The sequence below is a fragment of the Lipotes vexillifer genome, unplaced genomic scaffold, assembly GCF_000442215.2.
Source record: "Lipotes vexillifer unplaced genomic scaffold, Lipotes_vexillifer_v1.1 scaffold1267, whole genome shotgun sequence".
Classification (NCBI taxonomy): Eukaryota; Metazoa; Chordata; class Mammalia; order Artiodactyla; family Lipotidae; genus Lipotes; species Lipotes vexillifer.
The window spans coordinates 101,690-117,326 of record NW_006790372.1 but is presented as its reverse complement, the minus strand read 5'-3'; the positions used below and the strand labels follow the sequence as shown (position 1 = coordinate 117,326).

The 15,637-nt window shown below is 42.8% G+C and overlaps 1 protein-coding gene across 1 annotated transcript in view; it reads right to left on the bottom strand.

The window, feature by feature from the left end:
* Window positions 1-485: 485 nt before the first annotated feature.
* The window catches only part of VSIG1 (V-set and immunoglobulin domain containing 1), a 41,758-nt gene continuing 26,606 nt past the window's right edge, over window positions 486-15,637 (bottom strand). The window contains 5 exon segments of the mRNA XM_007463674.1: window positions 486-789; window positions 1,549-1,696; window positions 5,216-5,335; window positions 5,729-5,884; window positions 11,698-11,896. Of these exon segments, the coding sequence (XP_007463736.1) occupies window positions 486-789; window positions 1,549-1,696; window positions 5,216-5,335; window positions 5,729-5,884; window positions 11,698-11,896 (927 nt within the window).

The window sequence follows — 15,637 nt, the reverse complement described above, 5'->3', positions numbered from 1 at the left end:
TAAGGAATTTTTTTCCAATCTATGAGATAATGCTGGTGAATTCTTTTCTTGGTGGTCAATGTGAAAATGAATAGGGAAGCTCTGTCAACAACAAATCCTAGGAATAATATTGAATCCAGTTAATGCCACCTTGTCATGTGTGCATGTGGAATCTCAAAAGAGTAGCTAAAGATAGAAAAGTAAGATTGTCTGAAATAAGACACACGTGTTGCAAAACACCTTCAACTGAGTTCAAAATCACTTGTCATTTAATTAGTTGTGTTTACATGTTAGTCAAATTGTAAGTACTCTATACTGGTAATGCAGGAACCCTTGCATTTATTTAGTAGTTATCTTGACTTGTCTGTTTTGGATTGATGGTAGGAGCACCTTGTTAGAAGAGGGTTGGTCAGAATGGAGGGAGGTGGTGGGTTAGTTAGGTCAACTGAATTCCAAGCGCCAGTAATGGGTTCCTTAGTGATGAACACTGTACTCAGGCCACGGGCCTATGTCTTAATCACCCCCTCTCCCTTATCACAGAAGGGCTCAACTACAATCGAAGGCTCCGGTTCCTGCTGTGGCTCCAGCTTGATCTCAAGCTCAGGCGCCGGGGCAAGCTCAGGCCCTGAGGCCAGCTCCAGGGCAGGCTGCAAGGCAGGCTCAGGCTTGGGGAGAGGCTTATGATCTGGCCCCAGGGTGGTATTAGGCTCAGCCTCATGGATGGAAGATGGCTGAGTTGCTTCTAGTTGGATGACATCTTCATCTGGTATTGTCTCACACTCTGCACTTTGGTTTGTTTTTGTCATTGGTCTGCAGGAAGAAGGCCCAGGGAAGAACAAGTTAGGGTTTGACATCTCACATGGAGCCATAGGCTCTGTAGCCTCAGTGACCGTAGGTCCCAATCTGTTCGGGACCTCTGTGATTTCTGATAGTCTGACTCACTGTCAGACCACGGGTCTCCATTTGGGGTGCAGAAAGGTTAGGTCTCAACAATATAATGAGAGTTCAAGAAAGACAAACCAGTGTTTAAGAGGTGAGAAAACTCGTGAGGTTGAAAGGGTCTAAAGTTCTAATAAGGTCTTTGGCCAAATCCATGGCTCTGGTGCATATCTAGCACCCACTCCATCTAGCACAATGCTTGGCACTTGATTGTGGAAGCACAGAAATGGGTAAGAAAGAACATTTGGTAAATAACAAAGTGGTCAAGAGCCTGGGCACTCAGCACTTTTGCCTTCATGGGCCCCTTGTTCCATAAAATAAACATTAAAAATTACATTTTATCACTATTGGTAGAAGGACAAGTATATTAATATATTAAAATATTTTCTTAACCCTAAAAGGATTGTCGTGGCAGTTAAATGAGCTGATACACATAAAATGCTTAGCACAGAGTCTGGCGCACAGCGCTCAGTACATGATAGCCATCACCATTCTTTTATAAAAGCAGTGAGGGTGAGCAGAAAGATGCTGCTATATCTTATGCTAAAAGGAGTGCTTGGGAAGAGCTGACCGAAAGAGATAGGCCTGAGAAATGTCTATTCAAGTAAAGGCAACAAAGTAAGGTCTTACTGGAGTTCTGTGGTGGGTTTAGAATTTCTCTTCCTTTTCTTCCCCTTCCCTTTTGCCTTGTTCCTTGCGAAGCACACCACAGAGAAGATAATGGCAGCACCTATTAGGGTGCCCACCATGGCCCCGACAATGATTCCAACTTCTGGATCTGGAGGACACAAGCAGCTGGTTAGTAAAGTGGAGCATAGTGTCTGCCTCATCCACGTGCATTCGTGACCAGTGGGGAATATCCAGGGCATTCATATAGTGGGAAGGTGCCTTGTATAGGCTGAGAGCGTGGAAACCCCTAGAACTCTTTCAGCTGGACTCATAGTGGGAGAAGAAAGGTGACTGGCTTGACTATGTAGCCTTCCCATTCACATTTACACACATAAAGAAAAAAGAATATGCCAACTTGGGGGAGGTGGGGTTGCTTTAGAAATGCGGTTTCAGACTTCCCTGGCGGTCCAGTGGTTAGGACTCTGCACTTCCACCGCCGGGGGTGTGGGTTCGATCCCTGGTCAGGGAACTAAGATCCTGTGGCACGGCCCCCCCCACCGCCGAAATAAAACATGCGGTTTGGAGAAGTAAGTCTTCACTGTGCATTTGCTTGGGCGGTGAGAGAGACACGATGGAGCTGCAATCCGGTCGCCAGAGAAATGACGTCCGTTACGGGCAGGGACATTTCACCAGGCTTTTCCCAAAGCATGCGTGAAGTAGTTGCCTAAAAACCTTTTCCTCCACAGACTCCATGCTCACCAAAGAGCCTCGCGCATTCTGGCCACTGGGAAGGGATATGCCCATTTCCATAAACAAGCGTCTGGTTTATTAGATCAGAGTCTACGGAAAAACTTAATGAGTGTGAAATGATCCAGCTGAGCGCCGGACCTTCGAGCACTGAGGTATTGTCCCCAAGAGACCACGTCTGGATTCCAGGTGGGCCCATCCCCATCGGCCTCCCTTCAAGCAAGGATGAATATCTTATACTCTGAGATGAAAGGCTAGTTGAGTTGCCTGATCATTCTCTTAACTTTCTATGATTAAAGGAATACACGTGCATCATTTAGAAAGTCAAACAGTTCTACTAGGCTTCTAACAACAACAACAAAAAAATCAGCAGTTCCTTTCTCCACTCCTTCCCATCTCTAAGTCCCATTCACAAGAGGAATTTGCCTCCATGTTTCTATTACACTTGTTCTAATATGTTCTGCCTTTTCCAAATTTTGTCATTTTCTATTGGCTTCCTACTCTGGAGGTTGAAGATTTGACTCTCTTACACCACTCCCCTCACATCCTGCCATATTCTCCTAATATAACATAAGGTATCGTTAAATCAATGTTTGCAGTATTATGACCATGTAAATATTGTTCACAGCTGCAGAACATAGTATGACTCTTTCTTGTACAACATTTTAAAAATTTCCCCAAGGTTAATAATTGCCTCATTTGGGGATTTATGGGTTTTTAAATGTATTATTACTAATCCCCAAAATTTCTAGCAAAAGTCTTTTCGGTAGTTTCAAACACATCAGCTAATCTATGGGTTTCTTATGTTGTTGTTGTTTCCTCCCTTGGAGACATCCCTTCTGGAGTCCTCCACCTTCCTCCCTGAGCGTCGACTGGTTGCCCTCCTAAGCCTGCTGCTCTGCTGTCATCCTTCAACCTCCTTTTACCCTCATCCTAATTTTAAAGATAAAGAAACAGGCTTTGCAAGCTCCATCTCAAATAGCACTTCATTGGTAAAGCTGGCCCTGGTTCTATAAGCATAATTAGTTGTTTCTTCTTTGGCATCCTATAGACCTTGTGCAGACCTCTGTTATAACATTTAACAAATTTCAGTGTTTGTGCCTCTAGCTAATCTGTGAGCTCCTTGAGTGTAAGACATATATCTTATTAATGTCTGAATCTCCATCACCTAGGACATCCCCTGACATACAGTAGATAGTCAATGAAGGTTTGAGGAAGGGAGGGATGGAGGGAAGGAGGGAGGCAGGAAGTCAAGAAGGCAGGAAGGCAGGAAGGAAGCCAAATGCTAGACATCATTGAAAAGAGGATTCAAAAGGAAGCAAGGCTCAAGTCCAAATCTGAGGAGTCTCTATATCTGCAATATGACTGTACCTCTAGAAAGGCAAAAAGAGATTGGGGAAGATATGGAGAAAAACAGCAGAAATGATCAAGGGAGCAGGGACAGAATGGGACCACAAAAAAGGACACACAAAAAGATGAAGTTTCCAGCCATAAAAAGGAACGAAATTGAATCATTTGTAGTGAGGTGGATGGACCTAGAGTCTGTCATACAGAGTGAAGTAAGTCAGAAAGAGAAAAACAAATACCGTATGCTAACACATATATATGGAATCTAAAAAAAAAGGTTCTGAAGAACCTAGGGGCAGGACAGGAATAAAGACGCAGATGTAGAGAATGGACCTGAGGATATGGGGAGGGGGAAGGGTAAGCTGGGATGAAGTGAGAGAGTGACATGGACATATATACACTACCAAACGTAAAATAGCTAGTGGGAAGCAGCCGCATAGCACAGGGAGATCAGCTCCGTGCTTTGTGACCACCTAGAGGGGTGGGATAGGGAGGGTGGGAGGGAGGGAGACGCAAGAGATATGGGGACATATGTATATGTATAGCTGATTCACTTTGTTATACAGCAGAAACTAACACAACATTGTAAAGCAGTTATACTCCAATAAAGATGTTTTAAAAAATGGCTGAAAGTGATACGAAAATGAAGGAGCAAACTGGAGTTGGAAAATGTCTGGTTCCGGACAAATAAAAGGAAGAAAGCCCAGCTTCATAGGAGAATAATAATCCAATGGAACTGGACCCCCTGGATATGGTATATATTAAAATCACAGATTCAAAGGAAGTTTGAAAAAATAAATAAATGACAGGATCTGAAATGTAATGAAGTGATCCTTGAGAGGTGTAGCAAGATATCCCTTGTGAGAACCTGTCCCCTGACTGGCCCAATTTGACAACCTCAGGCCCTCAGGTCTATGCTTAGTAACTAGGCACGTTTAAACTGGAAGGTTGAGGTTTAGAGGCATCGTGACTCTGCCAGTTACAAACTGAATGACCCTGAGCAAGTCACTTACCTCCCTGAGCTTTAGTTTCCTTTTCAGTAAAGTGAAGCTTAACAGTATATTCTGCCTCCTAGACGGAGTGATTGTAGGACCGAGTGGGATAATGCTCGCAGCACGCGGCCAAGCGTCCGGCACATATTTTGTGCTCCGCAATATTAGCTACTCTGAATGTAGGTGCAAGTGTCGTTATTACTATTATTATTAGAGGCAGATTTTAGCAAATTAGTTAATAACTGGAAAGTTTGTGAGCTCCATGTTTGACACAGACTGCTATAGCTTCACCTGGATCTACCAACAGCATCACAAAGAAAATTCAGCCTCGTACTATGAATGAGGCTGTTTTACTTTCTGGAGATTTTGTGAGGGTTAAGCAAATTAATTTTTGTAAACAGTTTGAAGCAGCATGTGGCATATATTAAGTATTATGTAAGCATTAGATATTAGGATGGTCATCCACCATGTCAACCTATAAATAAAGCGCCAAAATCTCCATTCAGGAAGGACTAACCAGGGATTCTAATTAATTTACTTGATTGGCAGGCCCAGCATACTTGACTTAAGGAGAAACTGTGAAAGTTATATGATCAACTCACGTGAAGAAGTTAGGTCAATTTCACAGGAACTATTGCCAAGGTTGTTGATAGCGGTGCACTGGTAATAACCTTGTACAAAATTGGTCAGATTTCCAATAAACAAAATCCCGGTGGCTGGGTCTGTCAAAAGCAGGAAATAGCATTTTGAAATCTCTTATGTGGGTAGAGATCATGTGAATGTAGCAGACCATTCAATGCCCACCCACTTCCTCACATCGGCCTCTCTTTCTTGAGATGTCCAGGGTCCAACTAGACCCCTGGAGACTCCCATCTGGGACGATGACTATTTTCTCCATACCCACCACCTGTGAGCCAAAAATGGTCTTGATTTCTAGAAGTTGGGGAGAAGACCAGAGGACAACCATCTTGATGAAAGATTGACATTCTTTGTACATTCTCCTCCCAGAAAACTAGAAGATTGTGCTCTAAGGACAAACAGCCAGTCACACACACGTGCTGTCAGCCAAGCCCACACACCAGGCCTTGCCAGGGGCAGCAGAGGGCTATACTCACTGAAGGTTTCTTTCACTGGGACGATGTCTCTTCCTTCAAGTTTATACCAGTAGTACACCGGGGAAGGTGTTCCAAGCACAGAGAGGCAAGTAAGAGATATAGGATGGCCAGTTTCTGGTATTCCTTGGATGCTGCAAAAGGGCTTAGAAGGTTTGACTGTAAGGCAATGACAAAGAGTAAAAAATCCTGCATGATGAATGGCAGTCTGTACCAATTTTAGTCACTTCCTCACTTTCATTTTGTAGAGTATGTATACTTATTTGTTTTTAATCTTTAAAAACTTATTTTGACAGTTTTCTAGCTGTACCACCAGGTGGGAGTAGAGCACTTCACGTACAAAGACCTTCTGTCACTGGGCCATTAATATTCTAATAGCATCCATTCTATCTGCCTGTTCCCCAGATTCATAACCATGAATTTCTGCATTGTGCCTTAAAATATGCCTTTATTAAGAAACAACTAGGAACATAGTTTGTACTTTGGAAGCACAGTCTTAAAGGAAAACAGAACCCTTAAATACTTTGAGATAACTGGTTACTTATTCTTTTTAAAACATTGTTTTATTAATGCCATATTTTTCCTTTGTGAGTCATTTTTTGGCATTTATTCTTCTGGGGGTGACACAAAATAGAGGGTTTGAATTTGCCTGTGTCCCTCATCGGGAGGGGAAACCCATTGCGGGGGAGGGGTGTGCTACAGGGCACTGAAATCTTGATTCATCCTTCATGCCACAAGCACTTACTTGAGTGCCTTCTGTGTGCCCAGCACTGGACTAGGCACCAGAAATTCAAAAGTGACTCTGACACAGTTCTGAAGCAGGGTGGGGGAGTGGTAAGAGATTAGGCTAGAGAGCAGTGAGGCCATAGATTAGGGGGCTTCGTGTTTCATGTATTTTATACCGAGAGCAGCAGGACCACAGAAGGAATTTAAGCAGGGGAGGGATGATGATCATTCTAACGTTTTAGGTGAATTGCTCTGACTCCAGGGCTTCCTGAGCCAAGGGACAGGAGGAGACAGATTCAAGCCGTATTAAGAAGTGGAGAGGGCTTGAGGACCAGCTGGATCTGTGGCATGAGGAAGAGGGCGGGCTCAGTGACGACTCCCAGGTTCCTGATTTGACAGCTGGGTACATGATCTTGCCATCCCCTGAGATTAAATACAGGGTGAGGGTTAGGGTGAGGGTTAGGGTGAGGGTTAGGGTGAGGGTGAGGGTGAGGGTGAGTAGCAGGTTTTCGGGGAAGTAGTGAGGAGGAGGAAGGGGTGATGACGAGGTCAGTTTGGGATATACTGAGTTTCATCTGCGTATGGGGAACTCCTGTGGGAAGCTGAGAATCTGATTCTCCTCACTTATCTTACTGCTCACAGCTTATTCTATCCTCAGTCTGACTTATAGACAAGGATCTGAATCGATACTTTCCAATTCACCTTCCTTAATTTGGATATAAAACACTCCAAAGGCATAGATTCTCTGCCTTAGGCTAGTTAGACCCTAAATGCTCCAGGATGCCCAGCTCTCTGGCTCTTACCTGGGAGGCAGCAGTTAAGAGCACAGCTCTGGATCCACACCGAATACTGCTCCACAACTTTACCCTAGATGTATTTAGGCAAGTAACCTAACATAGCCAAACCTCAGTTGATTCATCTGTAAAATGTGAACAAGAGATTACCTGGCCTCCAGCTAATCCAAATATATTGTATTTATATAAATAAAATAATGTATATAGTATCATACACGTGGAATTGCTGTTGGCCACAGGCAGGAATGAGCTCCTGCTGCCACATTTCCGACCTTGCCACTGATAATCTTCCAATCTCAGACTCTAACCCACTGTACATGTGAGCAGAAAAACAGATGGATATAGCTATAGTTCTTTGAAATTTTCACAATCCCTTCTTGTCTTTTAATTGAAGTATACTTGATTTGTGATATTCTGTTATAGTTTCAGATGTACAGCATAGCAATTCAGTAATTTTGCAGATCGTGCTCCATTATAGGTTATGGTAATGGGTATAATTCCCTGTGCTATACAGTATATCCTTGTTGCTTATCTATTTTATATATATAGTAGTTTGTATCTGTTAATCCCACACCCCTAATCTGTCCCTCCCCCTTCCCTCTTCCCTCTTCCCTCTGATAGCCACTAGTTTGTTTTCTATGTCTGTGAGTCTGTTCTGCATATACATTCATTTGTATTATTTTTTAGATTCCACGTATAAATGATATCCAGTATTTGTCTTTCTCTGTTGGACTTATTTCACTAAGCATAATATTCTCTAGGTTCGTCCATTCTGCTGCAACCAGCAGTATTCCCTTCTTTTTTATGGCTTAGTAATATTCCATTGTGTATATATACCATACCTTCTTAGGCCAATTGTCTGTTGTGCCATCCCTTCTTTTAAACAGGTGTCTTTTAATTAAAAGAAGTATTTTTCTGTTTAGCTCTTTATTCTTTCTATTTTTAAATAAATTTATTTATTTATTTTTGGCTACATGGGGTTTTCATTGCTGCACGCAGGCTTTCTCTAGTTGCAGCAAGCAGGGGCTACTCTGCGTTGCGGTGCATGGGCTTTTCACTGTGGTGGCTTCTCTTGTTGCGGAGCACGGGCTCTAGGCACACGGGCTTCAGTAGTTGTGGCTCACGGGCTCTAGAGCACAGCCCCAGTAGTTGTGGCACATGGGCTTAGTTGCTCCGCAGCATGTGGGATCTTCCTGGACCAGGGATCGAACCCATGTCCCCTGCATTGGCAGGCAGATTCTTAACCACTGTGCCACCAGGGAAGTCCCTCTTTTTTCTTTCTTACTGTTGATTTCCTCAGATGGAGATAACTCCTTGGATTTGCCTACCCTAAATGAACTAGGCTATTTAACCAGAAATCCAGTGCACCTATCACTAGATTTAGATATTGCCTTTTTTAAAAACATGGTGATTTTATTCCACTATAAGTGGAATAGAATAATCTGAACCAAAAATTAAATGGGGGTGCTTCATCACGAAGCCAGACCCCAGGACTTGAACTAATTATAGACAAAACCCTGGAATGACTTGCATTCATTTCTTGAGCCCAGAATCAAACCCAGATAGGCATTTTTTTATTTTGCTCAACACATTTTTCTTTTATTTTTTATTAACCAAACACTTAGTAAATCACTTTGAACCACATCCCAAACCCATATATTTTCTAAGACTACTGATTCGGTATTGAATTGACATTTCATCCAGTTAAAGTCCCTGACAGAACTTGAATGTTTTACTGGCAAAGCCACTGATCTACCGTTTAGCTTTATTGCTTTCAACAGAATTGGGATGGGAAGAAGAGGCTCACCTCAGAAAATAAATGAAAATGCTTCAGTGTGTTCCCAAACCTTCTCTAAATTCATCATTTTCTTTTTATGTGCCAAATTGCAGAAGGAAGATGATGCTCCTTCCAAATGCATACAAAATAATTATTCAAACTTCTGCTGGGTATTTTTCAGAGATTCATTTTCCAAGGCTATCATACCTAATGGAAGTCTCTCAAATGAATGGTCGTCCAAACCACCTGGGCCTTTGCACATTGCTGTTTCCTTCACCTAAATCGTGCCCTGCCACCTCCGCCCCTCTTCTGCCTGACACGCTCTTGCATATCCTTCAACATTCAATGCAGAACTCTCTTTCTCCAGGAAGCCGTCTCCAGTCCCCCCTGCACGGCTTTATTCTCTTTCCCCTGTGATCTCCCAGCTCTCCTCTCCTCTCTCCACTGTAAGCTTATGTTATATACCTGCCTCCCCCACTAGACTCTGAAGTTTAGGAGGGCTGGGAGCTGAACTTTTACATCTTTCCATCTCCATTGCCTACCATGGTAACTGAACATGTGTTCAGGGTTTGCCAAATGAATTTATGCATGAATGAGTGAATGCATGGGATCTACGTCTACCACTGGGTTATGAAAAGTCTCCGAAAGACGCATTGCTAGGAAGAGCAATGTTTAAGGAAATATCAATACCTTTCTCCTCAGTTGGTCTCCCTTACACACTTGCCCCTACCGTGCCCCACCCCTCAGTCAGGGCAAGCAGAACAGGCACTCATGTGCAATAGAATTTGAGAACTGCAAGCAGCCTCTGCAATTTTTAGAGGAAATATTATCAGTCTCAAAATTTCCAGAAAGCATAAATTTGTGGAATGCCTTTGTTCTTAGCCTAATTAATAAAAATAGGATTTTGAGAGTTCCCAAACAAAGAAATCCACAGAGCCTTCTGTCTCTTATCTTGCCTGGATACTGGATGCTTAAGGAAAAGTCATGGCACTGTCATTGCAAGAACTGACCCAAAGACGCATGGGAAAAAACAGCTTAGAGAGGAAATGACCCTCAACTTCTTATGGAAGTTGATTGGGGACTCTCTGAACTTTAAGAATATTAACCACCCTAACTTTACCTCAGGGCTATTTCCAAGCTCAGAGAAAAAGAGGCTTGGCTTCTTTAGGTTGTTTCTGGTCAGAAGGGCAACCCAGAGCCAGGGAGCAACAGAAAAACATTAGAGGACTAATCCCTCAAATTCTATGAACACTGAATCTCCAGCATATCATTTGATTCTCATAACGATAATATGACAGGGCAGGAATTTCAACCTCATCTCAAAATGGCCAGAGAAAGGTGGACTGACTTGTCTGAGGCCACTGAGTAGCAGAGTAAGAGCTAGAACCTAGGTCTTCTGACTCCCAGCCTGATGTGCTAGCATCTATTCCACACTGGAACATCAACTCTCCCAGGAAAGGGCTTGTGTATACTTCTCTTGTCATCCCCTTTACCCCAAAGCCTAGCACAGGGTACAGCAAAATAAAAACATGATCGAGTCATCCCGTTCCTAGAAATCAGCTCTTGATTACCTTTTCTTCTTTTCCAGGTGGGTAGATGCAGTAGCAAACCTCACAGTAAATAGCTGGTTCTCTTTAGGCATCACCTGGGCAGCAAGCTCAGACAGTTCTGGGCAGTCCTCCTGGGGTGTGCACCTTGTTACCAATTGCGGCTTTTCAAAGCTACCCAATTATCAAGTCACTGGTTTGATCTAGTTCCTCCTTTCCCGTGATGGATATACACAGCTCAAGAGCAGCAACGGCTAGATAATCTCCATTTGGGTTACTTAGAAGTGGGAGAGCCCTTAGCTCAACTGGTTAGTTGGTGAAGGTTGACAGCCCTTTCATCCCTCCCTTCAGTACATCTGAAGGCCTGCAGACAGGACCTGCTAGGCATACAGACAGGGGCAAAACTCCCATTGTCCTCTCAGACAGAGATTGGAAGGATCCCTAAGAATCACCAAAATTGTGAACTTCCCCAAGAGCAGAAACCATGCCTCCATCCTGGCTCCTGGCACAAAGCAGGCACTCAATAAATGCTGCAAAAATGAACCACTCCAAATTCATTTAAGAGCAGATATGACTTGCCCCATGTCACATACTGAATATTTGTGTATAAATAAATTAATTCTCAACTCTTTCTTTTTTCCAAATAGCATTAATATTTTAGAAAGGGATCCATCTGCCTTTGTGCCACAGAATGATTTAATGGTGGGAATTGTGGCTGGCTTTGGAGAGGTAACAAATTGACAGTTGTTTCCCCCAGGTAGGACTGGCCCTAATTGGAGGTTCCCTCTGAAAGAGTTGCTAGTGATCATACAGTGGGACTGTGCATTTTCCCATCTGTTCTCATCGCATCCTTCAGAGATAGGGATCCAGGAAGTGGTCATCTATTGCTATCTGTCATGTTGGCAGCCCTTTTGGTTTGACAATTGTTTCAACATGTTTTATGAGTGATTTCTCAGTGTTACTCTGTGGGTTGGGTTTGTGGTGTGTCTTTATTTTCCCAATAATAAAAGGAGCAGGGAGGATACTTACCCTGGGGCTTAATTGGTACCAATAACTCACTGCCCTAGCTCACTCATTCAATTCCTAAGCTGCTGCAAGAAGAGAAAAAGCAGAAAAAATTGTCCATACCTAACACACTGACGTTGAGGGTGCCTTGATTTTTGCCGAAAAAGTCAGGGGGGTTGTTAACATCGCAGACGTAGATGCCACTATCTGCTGGTTGCACATGTGAAATAGTGATGGATGCGTTACCTGGAGCATTGGACCCTACAATGCGATCTTTAAATTGCCCGATGGCTGTAGCTTGTCCACCTTCATAATAGTAAATCTAGGACAGAAAATGACAGAAATGAGAACTGGACAGTGTCCGGGGCTAGGATAAGCTACGTGGAAGTTCCCCCTATCCAATGTTACCTACTTTGACATTGAATGAAAAAAGGAGGCAGTATCCCCCTCCCCCCACCCCCCGGTAAGGAACAGGTCCCTGTGGCAAAAGTTTCTCAGCTCAGTGGGACACTTTAGCTTTCTCACAGCATTGCACAGCCACGACCTCATCTGTGCTCAAAGCAGCTCTGTGATGTCATCAGGGCAGGGAGATATGCATATCTTATAGACAGTAGGCAGCTGGAGCTGACAGGCTTCAACTCCTAAGCTTAGGCTAACAGATCAAGATGCTCACCTGATGAGTCTACCTAGAGGAAACTCATTATATAGGACACAAACATCTGATGGGAAAACCAAAAGCATCGTCTTTCCTACTTGATAAACATTTTTGATTTCGGTTTACTTTACCCAGTGGGATTATCTAGAATATCCGATTTCCCTAAAAGAATATTCACGCTCCTTACATGTATATTCCTTTGGGTAAGCAAAACTGAGTTCATCCTGTTTGTTAGAAGAATAACGTTTCAGAGCAGAGAGGCTCCTGAGAAACCATCTGGCCCCATCGCTTCACAGTGGTGGTGCGAGGATGAAGCAAAGTAACTTAGCCAAGGGCCTAGGAAGTGCTTGGTCAACGGTAGCTGCTACCTTTCTCCCCACATGGCAGGAGGCAGAACTGGAATTATTACTGCTTTTAGACAAATAAGGACACTCAAACACAGAGATTAAACGACTCACCCAAAGCCATAAAGATTTATTTATTATTATTATTATTTACTAGATTTAAGAAAGATCTTGATTATAGTCCCATCTCTGTTAAAGAATATGGATATTCAGATCATAATGGCAACTGTGGAAGCAGCATGATGTGAAGGAAAGAGGCCTGGTCTAGGAGTAAGAAAACCTGGGGTTTATTTATTTATTTATTTTTAACATCTTTATTGGAGTATAATTGCTTTACAATGGTGTGTTAGTTTCTGCTTTATAACAAAGTGAATCAGTTATACATATGCATATATCCCCATATCTCCTCCCTCTTGCGTCTCCCTCCCACCCTCCCTATCCCACCACTCCAGGTGGTCACAAAGCACGGAGCGGATCTCCCTGTGGTATGCGGCTGCTTCCCACTAGCTATCTACCTTACGTTCGGTAGTGTATATATGTCCATGCCTCTCTCTCGCTTTGTCACAGCTTACACTTTCCCCTCCCCGTATCCTCAAGTCCATTCTCTAGTAGGTCTGTGTCTTTATTCCTGTCTTACCCCTAGGTTCTTCATGACATTTTTTTTCTTAAATTCCATATATATGTGTTAGCATACGGTATTTGTTTTCCTCTTTCTGACTTACTTCACTCTGTATGACAGACTCTAGGTCCATCCACCTGACTAGAAATAACTCAGTTTCGTTTCTTCTTATGGCTGAGTAACATTCCATCGTATATATGTGCCACATCTTCTTTATCCATTCTTCTGTTGATGGACACTTAGGTTGCTTCCATTAGACCTGGGTTTTAGCCATGCTGGACCTCTGACTGTGACATGGGGAAAGTAGCCTCTCCTCATGTCTACATGGCAACCGACTTTGCAATAAGAAACAAAGTTATTTAATCTCTCCAAACTTTAGTTTCCACATCTGAATGAGGAACCAGAGTAGTGTTCTCTAAAGTATGATATGTACTCCCTAAGCATAAGCCGACAAGTTGATTTTAGGTGGCAAGAAATTGAAAACTTTAAAAATGTAATGTGTATTAGAGACATAGCTATCACATCAAATCTGTGACTTCATGGATATTATTGCTTACAGTGAAACTAAGGCAGACATTTTTAAGACTTTGAAAAACCAAGTCAGGGAGTGCCCCGGTGGTCCAGTGGTTAGGACTCAACACTTTCACTACCGGACCCGGGTTCAATCTCTGGTCAGGGAATTAAGATCCCACGAGCTGCGTAGTGCAGCCAAAAAAAAAAAAAAAAAAAACCAAATCAATAGAGAAAACAACAACATTAAATAGTTACTAATGTTGGTAATACACAAATATGACACAAATCATGAAGATGAGACATGAATGACTAAACTTTGGGAATCACTGGACTAGGTGATCCCTGAGGTCCCTTCATAATACACAAAGCCTATTTACAGTCTTTGCTAGTTTCATACAAATGTGTATAATTCCAGTGATTGTTTTTTATTATTCAATAAACTGGGATCGCCCTAGTCCAATGGCAATTAATATTTCATAAAATCTACTAGAAGAGACTTATGGTTCATTTAATTCACTCTCCTTACTTTACAGAAGAGACTGAAGCCCAAAGAGGTTAAAAAAAAGACACACAAAGTTAACAGTTGGGCCGGGTCAAGAACGTCGTTCTTCTAATTCCTTGTCCAGTGCGTTTTACATTAACAGGCTAACGAGAGGGAAGGCAATCAGTAAACCAAAAGATATTGTCTAGATAAATTCAAATGTATTCTCCTTCAGGTAGAAAGCCAATATACTTTTAAACTAAAGCAGAAACGGAGATTCTGATGGAAAATTCAAAGAAAAGAGTATATTTAAGGAGAAAACAACTTGTCTCTCTCCTCCAGTTCTCTAACATCAACTAGCTTTCTTTTCTGCCCTAAATGAACCATTTATAATTCAATTCGTCCATTCACACCTACTGAAATCACAAACTTTTGCCCCAGAGGGGTGTTGTTTGACTTACAAACTGGAAAGCCAGTGTAACCTAAGGTATTCAGGTAGGCCAGGAGGAAGCTCAACTTGTCAAAGGTCTATTACCTTCATCTGAGTTGACATCCAAGATATCCGGCTTTCCATTTCACTAGCCAGTGCTGGCCTTATTTACTTTCTAATTAACAATTTGCGGTCCTGTGGACTCTTACCTGGAACGCAGCCTGTGGTCTATCAAGGAAGCCCTTTACAACTTAGGCATCTGGCCGCTTCCCCTGTTCCTAGGAGGACTGAGGGTAGGTTGGCCTGTTTTATGTTGAAGTCTGATGACATCACAAGGAGATACATCAGTCCTGCCTACAGCCCACAGTAAGTCCCAGAGGATCTAGTTGAAAGGACTTTATTACTGCAGAAAACAGGGGGCCAAGAGAATGTGTTTTAGGTCAGCACTAGGACATGAAAAGAAGCCACACTGTAAAAGTCTCACGGTTGGCCAGGAATCAATGAGCAAATAAGTCATGAGGCCCTGGACTTGTAACTTCCCGACAAAAAGGACCTTCACCAACCCTTCTATCCTTGCTCCTCGCACTGTAGCCTAATATATACTGCCCACGCACAAATAATACTGGAGGTGTCTGGGAGAAAAATGGACGTAAGGAGGTGTAACATGGAGACCTAAAAGGGAAAGGCCTTGGCCTCAGGGTGCTGTGTGAGAAGGAAAGTCCCCAGGGCCAGTCAGCGGCCAGACACACGGATGAAGGGGCTTTCTGTTAGGGGAAGTCCACACTGTCACACTGTCCTTGTAAAGAGAAACAAAATGAAATGCTTTCCTGAAACCACTTATCTAATCACACAGGAAGGACTGAAACTTGGTTCGATTTTCCACAAAAGAATAACCCTTTTAGAAATCAAAGCTGAACGATGGCCAAATCCCGGCCCATGATCCTGTGAGTCTTGTACACTTTTCAAAGAAAGTATATTGTCAATTTAGAGATCAAAGCAATTGAGGTCCAGGAAAATCCAT